Genomic DNA, 20,609 nt, shown 5'->3' on the forward strand with positions numbered 1-20,609 from the left:
GCAATGTGGGCTCACAAACTGACATTTTGAGCACTGATACCTGATACATCCACAACTCTTGGATTGTATAGTGGCGCATGATCAAGAGCTTAAAAAGGATGTTGGCAAAACCAATCAGTCACATTCTTTTATGGTGAGCTCATGTCAGTTAGTACTTCATAAAGATTTCAAAATTTCACCTCCACATTTCTGATCAGAAAAGGTAAAAGTATTGTGAACTTCAGGTTTCGGTGACAGTACATGGAAATGGTGGCCATATTTGTGTTCAGCTGTGCCCAGAGAGAGGCAGATTGGGAGCTGCATCTCTTCACTTTCAAATGCATGTTGCCATTCTTCCTGAGATATGACCACAAAAGCTATGCAAGGTAAGGTGCCACCTACATCAAAGAAATGCATCCGCTGCCAGCTGAAATGCTCAAGGAGTTCCAGCAGGGGAACTTTGTTGTCAAGAGATCATGTCAGAAATTCAACCAAGTAGACCCTGGTCAGAGCCAAGAGTGGCTTAATGGTATAGGAAAGAAAGAAGGTGGAATTATAGACATCACCAAGACTCACTCAGCCCTCAGCAGATGGACCTTGTTTTACAATCTGAGAGCCCGTATCCCAGCAGATACTAGAGCCATGTTCCATATTGGCTTGGGTGGTGATCTTTTTCATAATGAGTCAAGAAAGGCAAGGAAGCAACAACAATGAAAATGAGGATGCACTCATACAAACACTTCAAAGGTTTAAGGTTTTCTCTGCGGAGGAACCACCCACTTCATTGCAAGATATTACAACAAAAAATCTGGCTACTGGAGCCATACAAGACACCCCCTCGAATGCAAAGATCCTAGGACAAGTGCAACTGGACAGCTTCATGGAGAAACTACCTGTGAAGCTGGTAGGACTGTGAATTTCTAGATTTTGAAACACGAGTTAATGCCTGTCCTTTTGGCATTAGCACAGACAGATGGCAGTCTAAGAATCGGCACAAAAGCAATACTGGGTGATGTACTGACAGATGGTGTCCCTGCCCACCAACAATCATCTCTGTTGGGAGAAGGTATCCTGTGATAGATGCACAAGCTTTGGTACAAGACTGGAGCAGTGTGGAGCCAAAAGATTTGAATACCTTGCAGACGTATTTGTAAAAACAGTACATGGGACTGGAACACACTTCCACAGAATAGATGTTGTGTTTGACAGCTACTACAAGATATCTATTCAGAGTGGTATCAGACAAAAATGCCCAGTAGGTACAAGACCCATCTAAAGAGTGCTGGAAGGCAGATATGTGCCTCTTACAAGTAATAGGATGAACTTCATTGTGCTTCCAGAAAAGATAATAAGGAGGGCCTTGCAATATTTTAATCTGAGCCGCTAATAATACAAACACCTACTGCCCAAATCCAGTACTTTTTCTTCCAAATACAATGGGCTGGAAACCAGAGGACAAGAGGTCTGGTGCCACAGCTCATGTCATTCCCACCTATACCAGAAGACTGCATGAAGGCAATATTCTGTGCTGCACAATAGAGCCCAGAGTGGTACAGAATAGAATGGTTTATTTGTACAGGAACATGCAAACGCAGAGAACTGGAATGTGGTTGCATCAATATGACACTTAGAACAAGTCTACACAACAGTGCTACATCGGCACAGCTGTGCCAAGGCAGCTGCAGCTCTTAGCATGTCTGGTGAAGACGCACTCTCCCATCTGCATGATTACTCCAGTCAGTGAGAAGCGGAAGCTATATTGGCGGGAGATTGTCTTGTGTGAACAGCACAAAACTTGCATCGTTGGGGTGCGTGTGTCTTTTTCACACCCCTGAGCAATGTAAGTTAGATCAACTTAAGCCGCAGTGTAGACCTGCCCTTAGTGCTTAAGGACAGTATCGATAAGTAGATGTGTCCATATAAGAAGTGACCTAATAAGGTGATATCTTCCACTGTATACCAAAGTTTCTTGACACTAACGTGTACTTAACTTGTGTGCATTAAAATATTTACTTAATGTTTACTACAGAAAATATTTTCACTCGTTTTAAGTTTCTGATAGTTTAATCAGCGTGTATACTTTTGTTTCAAGATGCTAATGCTCAAGTAATAAGAGCCATGTAAACATGCTCTGTCATGGTTGCATAATGCATTAAAATATTTCTAGTACCTCTTGCAACTAAGAAACTGACATACAATAGCTTTAGAAAAAGGTTGTGCATATTATTTGATCACTTTTGTTACATTCTGCAGCTAATTAAGATCCGACTGAAGTATGTTAATCCTAAAATAAAAGGAAATAAAAGTTTTACACTTCAGCAATTTCTGTGTGTTGCTTTGTTCGCTCTTTAGAGATCTTAATACACAACATACAGCTTGGTAACAACCATATTTGGATTCAGCACACCCTAATTATCTTTAAAAGACATAGTTATCAATGTTTAACAAAAAAAAACCCTCTTACAGTTAACTTTTCTGAAAACCTGCCTAGTCTTATTTGATGTATTAAGGTAACATTTAAAAAATGAAATCTTTATATATAAATATAACTAATTAAATCTACATGTCCTGTTTGAATGACGTTAGTTGGTATAGACTACCACATTCAGCCATCCAAAACCTGTAGAAAAAATAAAAAGGGAGGAAGTTGGAGGATGTTTGTCTTTTAATTCACCAGGGAGTAAATTCCCTGCCACCTGTTTTGCCAGTTCTGGTGTTTTTTTGTGTGTGTTCTCTTACCCTGGCCCTCCTTCCCTCTGCTCCCCAAAATGCTGCATCCCAACTGGCCAAAGTGCAGAAAGGAGGCAATGGCAAACATAAGGGAAGGGGTTCACAAGAATTCATGTGGCCCCAAGCATCCTGTCCTTCTTCCCTTTCCCCCCACATATTCACTCCCAGGCCATCTTTGTGAATGCCCTGCAGACTGGATTCAGCAGGTTGCCACCCTAGTGAACAGAAGTCTGGCGTTTTATAGCAAAGTGTTCTGTGAACTACTTAAAGGCTTGTAATGTTTTGTTTTTAACTTACTGAACCATAACAGATAAAAGCTGCTTGGCCATGTGGATTTTTTTTTAAAAAAAAATCTGGTTTCTTCAAGAGATTGTTGAAAACGCTGTATTTCCTCTGGTACACATTCTAATTTATCTGAGCAATTTAATCACGTGTCTGGATAGGAAATAAAAAGTACCGACAGAGTAATAGGCCAATTCTTCAACTGCGATTTTAAGATTGTTACAGAGCAGTGGTGATTGTGACATGGTGTCTTGGTGTATGTTAACAACTGTAGCAGAGTGTTAATTAAGAATGATGTAATCTGCAACTGCAATTATTAGTATTGTCTGTTTAGCTGGATAGGAGCTAGAGCTCGCTTTAGTTACTTTAAAAGCTTCAATAATAATGGTAAGATTAATGTTTTATTTTCACATCTGCTCATGAGACAGTTTTAAAATCCTGACGTTTAAAATGCAATAGAATGTAAACATAAGGGCTTCTGCTCATTTACATGTTAGCCAGATTTTCTAACTGATTGCTGCTTGAACCTAATCTGCCATCTCCTGCTGCATTAGCTACAACAAACATTAAATTTACATACTGATTTCTTATTTTGTGTTAATGTAAATAATCTGTAATTACAGTAAATTTGGACTTCTGTTGACATGAGCTTGTATAAATCTGAAAATTTAAAATGGAAATGTTAATTACCATGTGTCATATCTATCCATCTAAAACTCTGAGATTTTTTGGTAGAAAATCCTTTATACTTTAAAAAGATCTTGCCTAATGGGAAACATTGAATTAATTTTATAAAATTGTGTAGAACTGAACTAGAATAAATACAAAATACTGGCAAAATTGAACCTAACAGTCAACTGGGGGATCTATCAGGTTCTCAGAAGTGCTGAGGAACTGCTCAAACCTTTGAAAATCAGGGCATTTATTTAGATGCCTAAATATGGATTTAGGAGTCTAGCTTTTAGCACCCATTTTTACAATATTGGCCATAGTTTTTATCCAGAATAAGATACAAGAAACACTACACCCATACGTTATGGCTTTTTTAACCAGGAGGTACTGATTCTTCTAACCCATTGTTGTCTCCTAGACAGAAACAAAATCAAAGCTATCAACCTTAGCTATATCCTCAAAAGTTTCTCACTGGCAGAGCCATTCCAGAGGTCATGGGGGAAGGGACTGCTTTGGGCTGCATATTCTCTTTAAATTTCTTCCATGGCTAATTTGAGATTGTCAGAATCAATTACATATATTTGTTAGGTGTGGCTTGCAAGGAATCTCATTGACATTTTCAGTGAGTCTCCAGGATGTTGTTCCCATGAGCCTGGGCAAGTGAGTCTGTCTCACAACACAGGCAAGTTCGGTGGTCTGGAATATTGTAGTCAATAGAACTACTTGCATGTGTATGGACTTCTTGAATGAATAGATTTGTGAGATTGGCTCCTACCTCTGTAGCTAAATTGGTGGGTAGTATTAGAACACTGTATCAAGAATTATTAGTTTCAAAAACATATATATTTGTATTAATTTCTTGGCATGCTAGAAGAACAGAAATGACTGATACTTCTCAAGAGATGATTTTAGAGGAAGACTTTTTTTTTTTTTGAAAGTAAAAAATAAAATGTGTTCATGGCAAAATGTGAAGGTCTAATGGCATAGAACAGTGTCAAAAGCAAAACAAAAAAGTTGCAGACTTAATATGGAAATTGTTTTACATGATGTATGTCTATACTTTCCATTCTGTTCCAAGTTTCCTGTGATTATCACTTGTTATGGAAGTACCAGTACATAAGCATTAGTAAGATTTTTTTATTCTTATTATTTAGGCTGTTTTCTAAATTCAGTCACTTATTAGCAGGAGGAGAAAATTAAAAAAGCAAATAAACACGGCTTCATTCCAAAGCTCTTAGAAGAGATCAAACCAACATAATATTGCACTGGGATTCTAATGCGCTGTATGCTGTGATGTTTCCTATAGTGGTTTCACTCAGAAATTTTCTTCTGTTTTGAAAGAGATTGTGAATTCCAACATTGTTCCCCATTTTAAGTAAAGGGGATATTTTTCAAATCCATAAAAACTTCAGAGACAACAGAAGCGCTTTAAATACATCCATTTTATGTGATAACATGGTTAATACAGTAATTATTGTGTGGTGGTTTTATTTAGTCCACATATCAGTGAAGATTATGATGATTATTATTATTAATTATTTTTTGCTTAAGAATTTGCAAGTATTTTATGGTACATTTAAAAAGTTTGGTAGAGCACATTGTTAGTACTGACTACATGATATGCCAGGTATTTGTTTTAATGCTTGGTGGTTCACACTGAGAAATCTCTCACTGGCTATTTTTTCCTCTGGTCGTTGTGTATTCATACAATTTTTGCCTGATTTACACTACAGGCAGCCCTGCTGAAGAGCAAAATTTGTCTTGGTATACTTAAAATCAGTGGTTTCAGAGTAGCAGCCGTGTTAGTCTGTATCCGCAAAAAGAAAAGGAGTACTTGTGGCACCTTAGAGACTAACAAATTTATTTGAGCATAAGCTTTCGTGAGCATGCATCCAATGAAGTGAGCTGTAGCTCACGAAATCTTATGCTCAAATAAATTTGTTAGTCTCTAAGGTGCCACAAGTACTCCTTTTTTAAAATCAGTGGTGAATGCACATTGTAGTTCGATGTCTTGGCTGGATATAGTTACATATACATGCCAGCCCAATATTAATTCAAAAATATATGTGATAAATGTATCTGTTTGTGGTAATAGCATATGACTCTCCGTTTTGAAAATTCTTACTAGCAGAACATAGCCTTTGAAGTTGCAGACACCTTAGTAGAGAAGGAGTTAACAGGTTAGCTCCCTTTGGTCATTCTCAGTATGTTTTCTTGCCTTTAGGAGCAAAAAGAGAGATGATAACATTGTGCCTAAACTTGTCTATGTGGAGTTTAGGGTACTCCTGGGGTTTTTGCAACTAACTGTAAAGCAAGCTAGAACATGCTCATCCCTGATTTTCTTGTTTTTCTTCCAACCATTTCAGTGCCCTGCAGGAGTCATTAAATCAAAACTTCATGCTGATCATCACCCATCGAGAAGTCCAGCGGGAGTACAACCTCAACTTCTCAGGAAGCAGTACCATTCAGGAGGTGAGTTCTGTTTCACAGCTGAAGAATAAATGTAGCTCATTATAGCTAATGTCAACTCTGTTAAAGAGGGCTTATATGTTCTGGTTGGAAACTTCTTCATGTTTGATTATTCATTTTTTAGTTTTAATTAACTTGATCCTCAAAGATTACTGTAGATAAACCAACTGACTAGACCTAGAAAGGTTTTAAGAAATTTCATTTTCAACATATTTAAAAGAAATAGATTTTCTAACACAGTTTACACTTTAATAGAAAAATAGATGAATAATGTTTATTATGAAAGCAATTATTGAAGAGTGAGGAAGAAAGCTAGTTATAGTCCAGGTATACTTTATTTTTAATCCAGTGACATGCTTTCTCTTGCTTTCCTTTTAACTTGCTCTCTCCCATCCACCTGCCCCCCTCCTTTTTTTTTTAAAGCACAACTGCCTGTTATTCTGTTTCCTTCATTCTGTCTAGGTTGGGAGCAAAGTGGGTTTTTTGTAAACTGATATCCTGTTGTTCCATAGAATGGCCAGCAGGGGGTGGTGTTGCAAAGAACAGTGCTGGAATGATGTTCCCTAGAAACAAAGGTAGTCTTTGTTATGCGTCTTGCCCTTCCAATTTTAAAACTGGAAACCCTTGTCTGGTTTCTTAATTCTCTTCTACAGCAAAATATTATTGCCAACTACCTCACTTCATGTGACATCCAGCGTACAGCCCATTTATAAGAATCTGGCAAGTGTATTCTAACATGTATGAATCCTTCATATTTCCTGGTGGGAACTCTGAAGATGGAAATATTTTATTTCCAATTTAAATATGTTTTTCTTCGGTTTGAAGTTTTTTTCCCATTCAAGTTTCTAAAATTTAATACATTTTCTTATAAATTCCTACCTTAAAGAGCATAATCTAAGTTCTGTAATATTACAGGAGCAGTAACCCACACCCTTACGGTAAAGGGGCCTTAATCATTTCCATCATTATTAATACTATTTTTCATGACATCTCTAGTTGGGTCATTTTAAATTCCCTTGTCTGGAACATAACATACAAATGTCATCTCTCTCATCCATTTTCAAAGGGGAAAAAATATGCATTTTTAATATAATTAACACGCTGCTGCAACACAACTTCTTGGGGGGATGAACTTTTGGACTTATAAATAAAACTGCTTAATTTGAAGACGGCTGGTAATTTGATTGTGGATTGTGCTTTTTTAATTTAAATTTTTTAATAAAATTGCCAACACCTAAAAAGCGGTAAATCACATATATATTAGCTGTTTCTTGTATTGTTTTTGTCTGTCTACACAAAATGTTAACACATTATAATTTCTTCACTGGCTTCTACTGAGCCTGAAGAAGGAGCCAGAGACCTGATATAGTGACTATGAGATATTGGATATTTTTATGTTCACGGAAGTTATTTTGTCTATGGATAATGACAGGATTATTTCTAACTTGTTACAGTATTGTTACATAAAAGCAATTCAATTTAAAAAAGAATATTATAATTCAGGATTCTCATATAAACCACCACAAGTGTCTCTGTCTCACGCTACGCTACTGTACTTAGGTAATGCTCTTTGGTAATGCTTCATATATGCTGCATAAAATTATCCATGCAATTCCTGAGCAAAACCAAATGCATTAAAGTCAAAGTGAAAAATATAACTCTGGACCTTCTTACTTGAAGAAGCCTGCGGAAGAGCGTACAATTGGATCTGAATGGGTGGTCACTTTAAATCTGCACAGAGCCCCATTGCAATCAGTAGGGATTTGTATGCATGGAAAGATCTGCTCACATGGATCGAATTGCAAAATTAGAGGCTTGTTTTGGGTGCTAACGCTTGAATTATTAATTATTTTATACTTTTAGCATATAATGAGAATTGTAACAAGCAATTGATGAACTTAGTTGCCTTGTGTAGTAATTTTTTTTTTTTCTTTTTTGGGGATCAGTGATTTTTTTTTTCTCCAAAGGCTGTTGGAAGATTTATTTTTCACTTTTTTTCCTCATTCACATATTAACAAATTAATAGTTTACTTACTTTTTGGTATATTTTTATGGTAGCTGAAATGGTTTACGCAAGTTGCGATTGTCTACCACAAGAGGGCAGGAAGGACTATTCAATTATTATCTAAAAATGCCATTCAGTGTTTTCAAATTAGCTTCTTGTATATTAGCAAAAAGGAGTATAATGGCCAAGTTATTGTTTGATTTACAGATAATTGGCATATTGCAGGAAGGAGACTTAATTTCACCCTTTTAAATTAAACAGGGAGATTTAAAAAGACATAAAATATTCATTAATGTTCAGTGATTATAAAGCAGTGGCATATATTTATTTTACCTTTATTACTGTTTCGATGGGAAAATACTGCAAATATTTCAGAAATCGAGTTGGCCATTCTGACAAGTTGAAATGTTTAAGCAGTGTTAATGCAATCTACTCACATCTGATATCCTATGCAGAAAGATTCAAAATGACTACATCAATTATTAAAAGAAATATTTAAAATTCTATAAATGTTCCATTGCTTGCCACAGTTGTATGCAACTGTCTCTCCAGGGCCAGTTGTTTGGCTTGTTAAATATATTTTAATGCTGCAGTGACTTGAAAGCAGTAAATATCTTTTCCAGGCTATTTTTCACATAACATTTTAAAACCATGTCATGAATATTTTTGCAGTGAGTTAGGGTAAATCTGTTGGTTAACTACCAAGCTTTACTAGATACACTCTAGTTTCAGCTCTGCGTTGATTCCTTTTAGAACGTACATTACAAAGCATCTAAAAATTGAAGAAATGGTTATTTCATGGAACATTGCTATTTTATATATATATTTTCCTCCTAGAAACAATTGGGCAGATAAGTTTGCAGTAGAGATGGACTTGAGTCACAAAGTACAGATCTGGATCCATACTCGCTCCCTTACATACTGTCCAAAATATCTGGGTGTTTGGATTTCAGGGGCTGGTTTGTATCCATTTGTAAATTTGGGGATTTTTCCGCACATCTCCAACCACTTACATTGTAAGATTTAATTAGGAATTAATAGTGCTAAAACTGAATATCAGCTATATTTGATGTGGGATCACCAGGCCATAGGGATGGTTTAAAATAGTTTGAGTTTCAGTTTTAATTCTGTCTTTTTAGATGTGTGAGAGATGTTGTTTGGAAGGGGTGTGTGTGTGTGTGTGTGTGTGTGTGTTTATTTAAGTAACCGGGAAGAGAATTATTAACTTGGAAACTTAATGATACCGTTAGCCAAAATTGCAAATTAATCTGTGTCACAGGTTTCAAACATGTGTGTGTTCTTGTAAAATTGCTCCATTAAATGAGTCCTGACCAGATAGTGTATCAAAAAAAATCTTGATTTTATTTTCATAATCTGATGACATTTTTATGTGGCAATCAACAGTTTTTGTGTCATCTGTTTAGTGGTTCTAAAATCACAATCTTACATTAAAATACTGACTTCTCATTGTACTATATAGTGAAATCTCTAAGAAAAGGAGGTGAGAATTCTCTAAAATCAGAGAATGTTTAAATATTTGTTTTTGTTTTTTTTTGTGAGTGGTGCTGTGATAACTTTTAGATGTTATCAGCTGTTGGAAGTTAAAGTAGTATGAATTTTGAGACAAGGGGTGACTAAGATAAATGTGTCTATAGTTGAATGCATAGGGATTACTAAGAATGGACTAAGACATAGCTACATTCAACGTGCACTGTGTTTAGCGTCTGTCACCAAGAATCTGATTTCTTCTGTTTTCTTTAAACAGAGGTGTTTAAATTGTGATGATGTTTCTCTAAAATGAAGTTAATCCCTCCATCTGAGATTCTCTATGTATCTCACATTGTGGGCATACTACTCAAGGAGAGGCAGGGAGGTTCTTATATCTTTAAAGGAAGAAACTTAAAATTTGCCCTAAAAAACACATTTGTATTCTCATCTGAAGGTGGATCAGCCCACATAGGGTTCATAAATGAAAGCTGCCTCAGTTATGGTGGCAAATTTTGTGGTTTTGAGGGTTGTTTCTTTTTCTGACTGATCATGAAACACACATACACGCTTCACAGTTTTTAAAAAAGATGAATAGTATAGAAAAATGAAAAAAGAACTTTTTAACCAGAAACATTTCCTTTAAAAAGAATAGACTTTCAATAACTTTTGTGTAATAGTTTGTATTTATCTATATTATTGACTCTATTGGGCTTTGATGCCTAATGTGATTCCTGGTGTGCAAGGCTAGAAAAGAAGCACCTAGGGTACACAAGCTGTGGCCATTAAAGGATGAAGAATATAAAATGTGCAGAAATCTTAAGGCCTTCTGAAAAAAGATCTGTGTTGGTGTGTTTTTACTGCTGGAAATATCAGATCAGAGTACCAGGCACAACGTATATGAGGCATTGTGATTCCTGGTAGAACATGAGATCTACATATAAAATGCAAAGAGGATAGATTCCTAAATAAAAGCTTCCTTTGCATGCCTGCAGCTGCTCCCTAGTCAGTTCCTTTAGCCAATAAGTTAATCTGAGTGAGGGTAGCTGGTTAGTATCTTACCACCTTTAACAGGTAGTCTGTTCTTTTCTGCCCAAAGACTAGAATGGGTAAGATGGTGTAGGAAAACAATGTTTCCAAGAGCACCAAAAGCATAAGTAGCTATAGTTATTATTAGCCATCTCTGACAGTCCACACTGTCCTCTGGTACATTAACTTCATATTGTCACTCATTCAGGTTCATTGATCTGAGCTTGTACAGATAATTAAAGTGCAGAGGCTCTGGAACATAATATTTAACAGAGTAGCTGAGATATGTTGATTGCAGCTGTCTTCAAATTGATGAGCTTCAATCACATTTATCTTTAGTTTTAATACTTTAAAACATATACGTTGACATTGGTATTTTCTGTGGTGTGTTTGGCTTGTATTGCTAAAAACATAATTGTGTATTGACAGTAAACTGCTGCCACTATTTAAAATTCTTTATGCCCCTTTGTTTTTTAACTTTAGTTGTTAATGGATAGATGCCAAAAAACATACACAAATGAAACCATACAATATAGACAGAGACCTCATTAAAGGAATCTATATAACACCAATAAATATAGACGTGGGAGGAATCCTTTCTGTGTGCAGAAAAATAGTTACTCCAACAGAAGGGAATTCTTGCACTGTTTTCTTTTTCATTTTCTTTTTGTGTTTTGATGTTTTACGAAATAATTTTCAAACCAACTGTTTGAGTGAGAACAACTCATAGTAAAGATCAGATATTAGCATGAGGAACATGAACTAGATACATCAATCATATTGATCATATTAATATTGCTGCTAAATAATTATGGCATAAGTTAGCACAAGGTTGATTCAGACATCAAGATGTCCTAGTACTTGTTTGATGTTACAATTATTAAAAACTAGTTTACTTTTCATAAAACATTTTACTAGTGTCAAAATTCTTACTTGCTTTGTTTAAATATTTAAGTAAATTATTTTAATGCTAATATACTAGATCATTAACTATTATAATCAACTGTTAATACCCAGTGGGCAATGCACATATATTCTATATTCCTGGGATCGGCCAATAACTTTCTTATTATCCAAGAAATTAAAAAAGGTCTTACTATGATACTGAGTCCAAGTTGAGTATTTTTAATTTCATTTGTTCTATTTATTAAAACTGAGTTTTTGTTTGTGAAAGAAATGAGTTAAATAACAAATTGACTTTAATATACACTGGATAATTTAATATTACAGCACATAGTTTTAAAGCATCCTTCACTGTATTATCCTGAGGTTGTGTAATAATGAACAAGCAACATATATCAAGTTAATGTTTTTGACACTTAAAAGCATAATTACACATTGGCAAGAATAAAAAAGATTCTTCTTAAAACTAAAGAGTCATAAATTTCACCCTTAATCAGATTTTTGTTAAGGCAAATCTGACTTGTGTTTTCTAAAGTATTCCTGTGGCCTTATTAACTTTTGAGGAATAATAACATATTTGTTAAATCAAGCTGTGTCAGCTGAATAAATTGGTGTTAATCATTTTGTAAAACGGTCACATGTTACACGTTATATGAGAAAGGAGTCCCTTAGGAAATGACAGTGTAAAAAATATCCACTGTGTACCTGTTTGAAAGTGACAGCTTTATTAGACATTTAAAATTGGTTTTGGAAATAGTTCTGGTTTTAAGTGATTATAGAGGCAAATCTATACAACCGTTATCCCTTTTCTTTTTTGAGCTGCAGAAACAAAGCTTATAAGATGAAGGGCATTATTTTACTTCTCTACTAATTATGAAACAACATATTGCTGACAGAATATGTTTGATAACCTGTAATTTGTATTTTGGCAGTTTGGAAGTGCATAGCTTTAAAGAAACCATTTTCAGTTATCGGAAACTAATAAACATGGACATTTTTATATGCAAGAAAAGGCAGAGAGTAAATAATTGCACTGGTGACCAATACTGTAATAGTCCTGTTTTACAATATGCACTTGACAGGTTGTAATAGTGCTAATTGAAGAGACTAATTCACACTTGCTTCATTCTATTCAAAGGCAAAATCAGCAGCTTGTTTTGCTTTTGACCAGATGGTCCTGATGAACACCTACTGTGCACTTTAAGTGCTTTACTAGAATTACAAAGGCTGGGGGCTGCGTCCGACTCAAAATGATTTGAGAAGAGAAAAAAACCTCAGTGCTCAATGGATTTGGTGCAACTAAATTAATTCTAGTGGACCCATTACACATTGAGCCCCCTTTTCAAAGTGCTGAGCCTCCTCGTTTGTTCTGTAGCAATGAGAAAGTGAAAGGCAGATTACTGCAAACAGAAATAAAAAAAAGTGCTAAAAAAGTGCTATGAAAGGGAGAAAAGAGGCCTTGAAGCCTTTTCATATCATTTGGGTTTTTCAAGTGCGTTATTTTTGGGGAGGGTGGATGTATGAAAAGCCAATTGGAGTTTTTTTTGTTTTAAAGTGCGCTATTTAACTACTATGAATATAAAAGCAAGAGCAACAGTTGACTGAGTTTACTGTGGTAAAGCTTTGTGTGTAAGGATGAATCAAATTCATTATAGTCAATCCTTTGTATTTTAATATGAATGTAGGGTTAGTTTCACAAGACTGTGTCTGTTTAGGATAATTATAATTTAATATTTTCCTTTCATAAAGTTATCACTGTAGATGTCTAAAATTTTAATCAAAGCAGTTTTTTTTTTACATAGGCTTTGAAGTACCCTGAGAGTTTAAAACTCCAAAGAAAGCTATTTAATTTCCAAAGAAAAGAGACAGGCTTGTTCCAATAGCATTGAGGCACAGATTATTATAACTAATTAGAAGTCACACATCTGTTAGCTTTTGGTTTGTGAACACTTGTAGTTTTTGTGTGTGTGTGTATGTGTATATATTTATATAGCCCATAAATGGGGACTGGAGTTCAGGGACACTCTCAAAAGAATAAAATATCAATTTATGAGAAATCATATCCTGCAAATGCTCTATCATGTGAGTTGTCCTTACGCTCACAAGTAATCATATTGAAGTGAATGGGTTTACTCATGTAATTTAAGACAACTCATGATGCTAAAAGCTTTTTGGATCAGGCCCTAATTTAGCAAACTGAGTGGTTTTAAACCACTCAAATTAGAAAAGTAATTCAGTATTGTAATTTTGTTTTATGGGTATTTACTATAGCTTACTTTCAAAGAGTTAATGTATTTTTGGGCAAGGCTACTGGCATAATGCTAGCTATTGAAAAGATGTTAGCATGAAATGACAAGAAAATGTAAGCAGCCACAATTTAGAGCATATGAAGCACCTACAGTTCCAGCTCTTGTCATTCAGAATAGCAAAATAATGTTACGTACAATACTGTAAAAATATATATATTACATCAACATGAATCATAAACCAAAAAGCTAAGTGCTGGCACTGTTTTCGCAAGGATTTTTTAAAATTGTGATTTATTTATTTTTAGCTTGTATTTCAGTGTGTACTGCAGTATAAAATATAACGTTTCCCTGTTCTGCATGTATGTTGGTTAAAAAAATAATATAATTCCTATGATTTTATAATTTAGAAATATGTAAAAAAATGAAAAAATGAATTGCAATATTGTTTCATACAGTCAGTTTTATTTATTCAAATTATTCTAGGCATAAAGCAACATTTTTCCATCAAACAACCCAGTTACACTTTTAAATAGTGAGGTGCTAATGCTAGAAAAGTTAGGCGCTGGAAAAGTTTTTTGTTTTTGTTTTTAAACTTTAGTAACAAAGAAAAGAATGAACAATTTGAGAGTATTGTTTTTGTTAGAAAATACTTTAAAATATTCTGTCTGTGTAAAGCTAGTTAGTCACTTTATACATAATAAAAATAGCATAAAAGAAAAATCTGCAGCTAATATAGAACAGACCTGGGATGATGACACTGCAAATTACTTACTGAGCTAGGAGTTTGATAGCTTACTTCTGTTCGTTGAGTTACAGAAGATTTTTCAATAATGAAGGGCAGTTTGTTTATATCCATGTTAAAAATATTAATCCATTGACATCATAGAAACATGCTAAAGAACTTAAAACAATGTACTGTTTTTGGAGGTTCCAGCATGTGAGGTGGCACTTACTTAATTTATTTATAATCCATATTTCTAGAGGCATGATATATTACTGAAGCAGCCTATGTCTTAATAAACTATTATAATGTACTACATTATAACATTAGCTGATCATTATGCAAAATGTTTATTCAGTTATCCTGAATTAATACCTAATAAATACCATGAAAATGCTGTTAAAAATTATACTTTTGCCAGTGCATTATATTCAGTGCGAAAATGCTTACTACCTCTATAAATAAAGCCACTTGTTATGATTTTTATCTTTGAAAAGTGCTGTACTCCTATTTTTTGTAAAGTGGTACATACAATATTAACATAAAAATTATTCCTTTGTTAATACATCAAGAATCCTGGGCATAAATTAAAGAACCCTGCACTCATTCATGGTGTAAAATAGTCTCATAATCACCCTCAATAAATCCCTGTTACTGTTTTTTTAAAAAGCACTATAAAAGCTCACAGCAAACATTTGCAATAAGTGGCAAAATTTATGCCTTGCTTTGTGGTAGTTGCGTGACCAGACAGAGGGGTACAGGATTGTTTTAAGGTTTTTACAGCTGCAAGGAAAAAGCATCTGTTCCTAGAAAAGCCTGCATTGTTTAATTTTGACACTGACTTTTCCATGCTGCTTGTACCAGGCTCTGGATTAGGTGCCACCAAGATGAAATTTGTTTTAAGTTGCTCCCAAATGCAGCTGTCCCCCTACATGGCCTTGTAGCTTAAGCAAAGTAGACATAGCCAAAACAAGCATCTTTGTACAGGGTCATCTTAGTAGACTAGAAAAGCTCAGGACAGGAATGTTGATATTATTGTATCTTGTGAATAGCCAGAGCATTAGTTTTTAGGCTTATTTAGAAGAATTATTAGAATACTCTTACTATGACAGTGATATGATTAAAAGTCTAATACTTGTCTAAGACATTGTTTTGACTGAGTGAAGACGTGATTTTTAATCGTTACATCTTTGCTTATAAAATTCATTATGCAACTAAAGTAAACTTAACAGCTAGATAGTTCCTATGCTCCTAAATTATATAAAATAGGGCTGTCAATTGCAGTTAACTTAATTTGTTTTGAGTTAATCACTTACCTTGATTAAAAAATTAATAGTGATTAATTGCAGTTTTAATTCCACTGTTAAACAAGAATAGAATACCAATTTAAATGTATTATAAATATTTTGGATGTTTTTCTACATTTTCAAATATATTGATTTCAATTACAACACAGAAAACAAAGTGTACAGTACTCACTTTATATTATCTTTGGTTACAAAGATTTGCACTGTAAAAGATAAACAAAAGAAATATTTTTCAATTCACCTCATACAAGTACCGTAGTGCAATCTCTTAATCACGAAAGTGCAATTTACAAATGTAGAATTATTTTTTGTTACATAACTGCACTCAAAAATAAAACAATGTAAAACTTTAGAGCCTACAAGTCCACTCAGTCCGACTTCTTGTTCAGCCAATCACTAAGACAAACAAATTTGTTTACATTTACGGGAGATAAAGCTTCCCTCTTCTTATTTACAATGTCAGCTGAATGTGAAACCAGGCTTTGGCATGGCACTGTTGTAGCCAGCATTGCAAGGTATTGACATGCCAGATATGCTAACCATTTGTATGACCCTTTATGCTTCAACCACCATTCCAGAGGACATACTTCTATGCTGATGACACTTGTTAAAAAAAAATCAGTTAATTAAATTTGTGACTGAATTCCTTGTGGGAGAATTGTACGTCTCCGGCTCTGTGGTTTTACCTGCATTCTGCCATATATTTCATGTTATGGCAATCTTGTATGCCGACCCAGCACATGTTGTTCGTTTTCAGAACACTTTCACTGCAGATTTGACACAACACAAAGAAAGTACCAATGTGAGATTTCTAAAGATAGCTACAGCTCTCCCACCCAAGGTTTAAGAATCTCAAGTGCTTTCCAAAATTTGAGAGGGATGAGCTGTGGAATATGCTGTCAGAAGTCTTAAAAAAGCAATTTTCTGATGCAGAAACTAGAGAACCCGAACCACCAAAAAAGAAAATCACCTGAGTCAGATGCCACTAACAGAAGTTTGATGAAAATGAATGAGTGTCAGTCCACACTGCTTTGGATCATTATCGAGCAGAAGCTGTCATCAGCATGGAAGCATGTCCTCTGGAATGGTGGTCGAAGCACAAAGGGTCATACAAATGGTTAGCATATCTGGCATGTCAGTACCTTGCAATGCTGGCAACAACAGTGCCATGTGAATGCCTGGTCTCATGTTCAGGTGTAAATACAAAGGACACAGAATTATCTCCCATAAATGTAAATAAACTTGTTTTTGTTAGCGATTGGCTGAACAAGAAGTAGGACTGAATGGACTTGTGGACTCTAAAGTTTTATATTGTTTTATTTTTGAGTGCAGTTATGTAGAATTTTTTTTTTATATTTGTAAATTGCACTTCCGTGATTAAGAAATTGCACTACAGTACTTGTATGAGGTGAATTGAAAATACTATTTCTTCTGTTTTATCTTTTTTATAGTACAAATCTTTGTAATAAAAAATAATGTAAAGTGGGCACAGCACACTTGGTATTCTGTGTTGTAACTAAAATCAATATATTTGAAAATGTAGAAAAATTCAAAAATATTTAAATGGCATTCTACTTTTTTAACGGTGTGATTAAAACAGCAGTTAATCATATTTTATTTAATCTTGTGATTAATCACGATTAATTTTTTTAATAATTTGACAGCCCTAATATAACGTATATGTACTTAAGGTAAAATTGAACGATTTGCAAAAAGTCTTGAATATTGACCTATTTAAATAGAACGATTATCTTTCTTCAAAGTTTCAAGTGAATTAAAAATGAAAGAACACTTCATTTTCTGTTTTCCAGGGTTGTGTGTATTTCTACCCAGCTGGTCTAAAATGGTTGATATAAAGCCAAATCTGTGACTGCCTGTTTACAAAGTCTGTAATTTGCTAATGAATTACAATGATAATCTTTCATCATACATGGAAGATTTAGCCAAACAATTTGCTAACCATAAATTTTGATCACTATTTTTTGGATTTGGACCAAACCTTACATCAACTCTACAAATATTGGGGAAATAATTCAAGATGCAGATATTTCTGAGATACTTGGAATGCCAAAAGATGTGTAGGGATGATAGTGGATAGCAGGTTCAATATGAGCTGGCAATGTAGTATAGCATGTAAATAAATACACCAAACAACCTTCCTCTTCCCCCTCCCAGTTTTCAACTGCAGAGGCATCACATCATGGAGAGCCATCACCTAGTATGTTGTGTTCACTTCTGTGCACCTACTACAATATAGGAAAGAAGAATAAATGGAGAATTGCTAGATAGAGTCATGGCAGAGGATAGTCCAAAAAGATTTACTCTGATTGGGCTGTACCAGAAGGAATGCAAGCAGTACTGCAGACACAAACAATCCTTTTGAAGTCCTCAGTCCACTAAGTTCTCCAGAAGAGACTGTAGCTCTTCATAGGAACCAGTCAATGTGGAGAAAAGTTCTCTGGTTATCCATCTGTCATGGTGGCTAAACAATTGGCATGGCTCATTCTGGGAGAGTGCCAGAGGAGAATCCTCACAGCATAGTTGGGCTTCTGTGATAAACTAATTTTCACTCCATGCATCTGAAGAAGTGGGTTTTTTACCCACGAAAGCTTATGCCCAAATAATTCTGTTAGTCTTTAAGGTGCCACCAGACTCCTCGTTGTTTTTGTGGATACAGACTAACACGGCTACCCCTCTGATACTCTGATAAACTAACATTCAAGTGGGAACCCACATGAGCCTACATGCAGGTATAGTCCTACCCTGAGGGGAACAGATTACCAAGGCGCTCTCCCAATTTCTCAGACCAGTTTGTAGCAGAAACTGCCCTTCAGAAAAGGTGCCTCTTTGGGAACTCCAGTGAAAAGCCATCACTATAGCTGCCAGTCTAAGGCCATGTCTACATTACAGACCTTACAGCGGCACCGATGCAGCTGTGCAGCTCTAAGATCTCCCGTATGGCTGCTCTATGCGGACAGGAGATAGCTCTTCTGTCAATATAATTAAACCACTCCCAATGAGCAGCAGTAGCTATGTTGGCGGGAGATCGTCTCCCGACGACATAGAGCTGTCCACACCAGCATTTCTGTCGGTGTAACTTATGTCATTAAAAGGGGTATTTTTTTTTCCATAGCCCTGAGCGGCATGAGTTATACCACTAAAAGTGCTAGTGTAGACATAGCTTTAGTATTTGGCTCACATTTCAACAACTGTTGGCTCAAGGAACCAAAAGAGAGAGAGAGAACAAGATACAGATCAACCTTCTCAAACGCCAGGGTTTGTGGACGTAGCCCTTTTTAAAATCAAATCTAGGATCACTCAGTCCTGATTCATGCTAACAACTTGGTAGTCATCTATGTGTATCATCTTCTTTCCCTTGGATCAAATTTGTCTCTTGTTTTCTAAGATTCTTTCCCCTTCTTTCTCTTTTCCCTTCCTTTTGGGGTCTTTTTATTTTTTCTCCTCTTTCTTATTTTCTCTTTCAGCCTTTCCGTTGGTGTTCTCACTCGTTCCTCCCTATTCCCTCTTTTTATCCTCTGATTTATTCATTTTCTTCTGCAAAGAAAGATTTTATCATTCACCAAAGATGTCTTTTACACAGTTCTTTGCTGCTTTTCAAAATAGAAAAGATCAAGAAGAGTTGCTATCCTTTTGTTGTTGTTGGTTTTTTTTTTTAAAGTTTCTGTTTTTGTGAAATTATAATATTAGGAAGATTAATGTAAATTAGCACCATATTAAAATGTAGTGGTTGTGTTCTATGGTTATTACTACTACTTTCTGCAAAGTTGGAGGGCTGTTGAACTGTAACTCTGAACTCATCAATGAATGTCCAGCTGCAGATATTATTTAACCGTCAGTTTTGCATATTAGCTTTTTAAACAAAAGATCAAATTCTGAATAAAATATGCCCAATAGCTACACAAATTTTTTTTTCTCTGTCCACTTAATTGTTGCTTCTGGAATTAATACTTAATAATTTAAGTAAAATGTCTTAAGTTTTAGGAAAAAAACTGTTCACATATCTGATACCCTTTTATCCTTTTATTAGTTGTAATCATTTTTTCTTTTTCTTTTTTTTGTTTTTACACACTTAATTGTCATAAACAGGAAATAACTCCCTATGCTCTAAAGTGGGAGCCTCTACTGTGAATCCTAAAAACAGTGGCTTTATTAGCAACTACAGGGGGAAGAGCCACATAATGGCTATGTACATGTACAATGTGCAATGCTATAATTTGTCAAATAAGTATTGATGCAATATGGCAGGGCAAACTATTTCAGTATGTGCTTAGACAGTAGGTATTTCTCTCCAAATATTTGCATTTGGAATGGGTGTGTAGCACAAATACATGAAGTATATAATAGTGAATAATATTTTGTGTTTGAAATTTACATATGATTTGCTCTACATTTTATTTCTGAATGTTATCTATGTTTTATTCATCTTGAATTAATTATATTCTAAATGCATTGATTTTAAAAAGGTTTTTATTATATTTCTTTATTAATCTCTGATATGCAGGTCTCTGCTTGAAACACAATGTTCTGAGTCAGTGATTTGGTACTTTTGTTTGAGGCTTCCATCTTCTTCTTCACAATCTCCTACTTCTTTTTTGTTTCTTCTTTTTTTGCCTGGTTATTATGGTTGTAAGGAAAATGTTCAGAATGAGTGTAACCATTAAGTGAACTGACTCTAGGCCTTGTGCACACAAGAAAATTGCACTGATTTAACTAAAGATGTAATTTTAAGATAATTATGTTTAAGTTTAAATTGGTGC

At 34.9% G+C, this 20,609-nt stretch overlaps 1 protein-coding gene across 1 annotated transcript in view; it reads left to right on the forward strand.

The window, feature by feature from the left end:
• The window catches only part of FAF1 (Fas associated factor 1), a 312,180-nt gene that overhangs the window by 114,493 nt on the left and 177,078 nt on the right, over nt 1-20,609 (forward strand). Inside the window, exon 7 of the mRNA XM_048861231.2 lies at nt 6,030-6,135. Within this exon, the coding sequence (XP_048717188.1) occupies nt 6,030-6,135 (106 nt within the window). The remainder of the gene's footprint in view (nt 1-6,029; nt 6,136-20,609) is intronic.

This window comes from Caretta caretta, chromosome 8, assembly GCF_965140235.1.
Source record: "Caretta caretta isolate rCarCar2 chromosome 8, rCarCar1.hap1, whole genome shotgun sequence".
Taxonomy (NCBI): Eukaryota; Metazoa; Chordata; order Testudines; family Cheloniidae; genus Caretta; species Caretta caretta.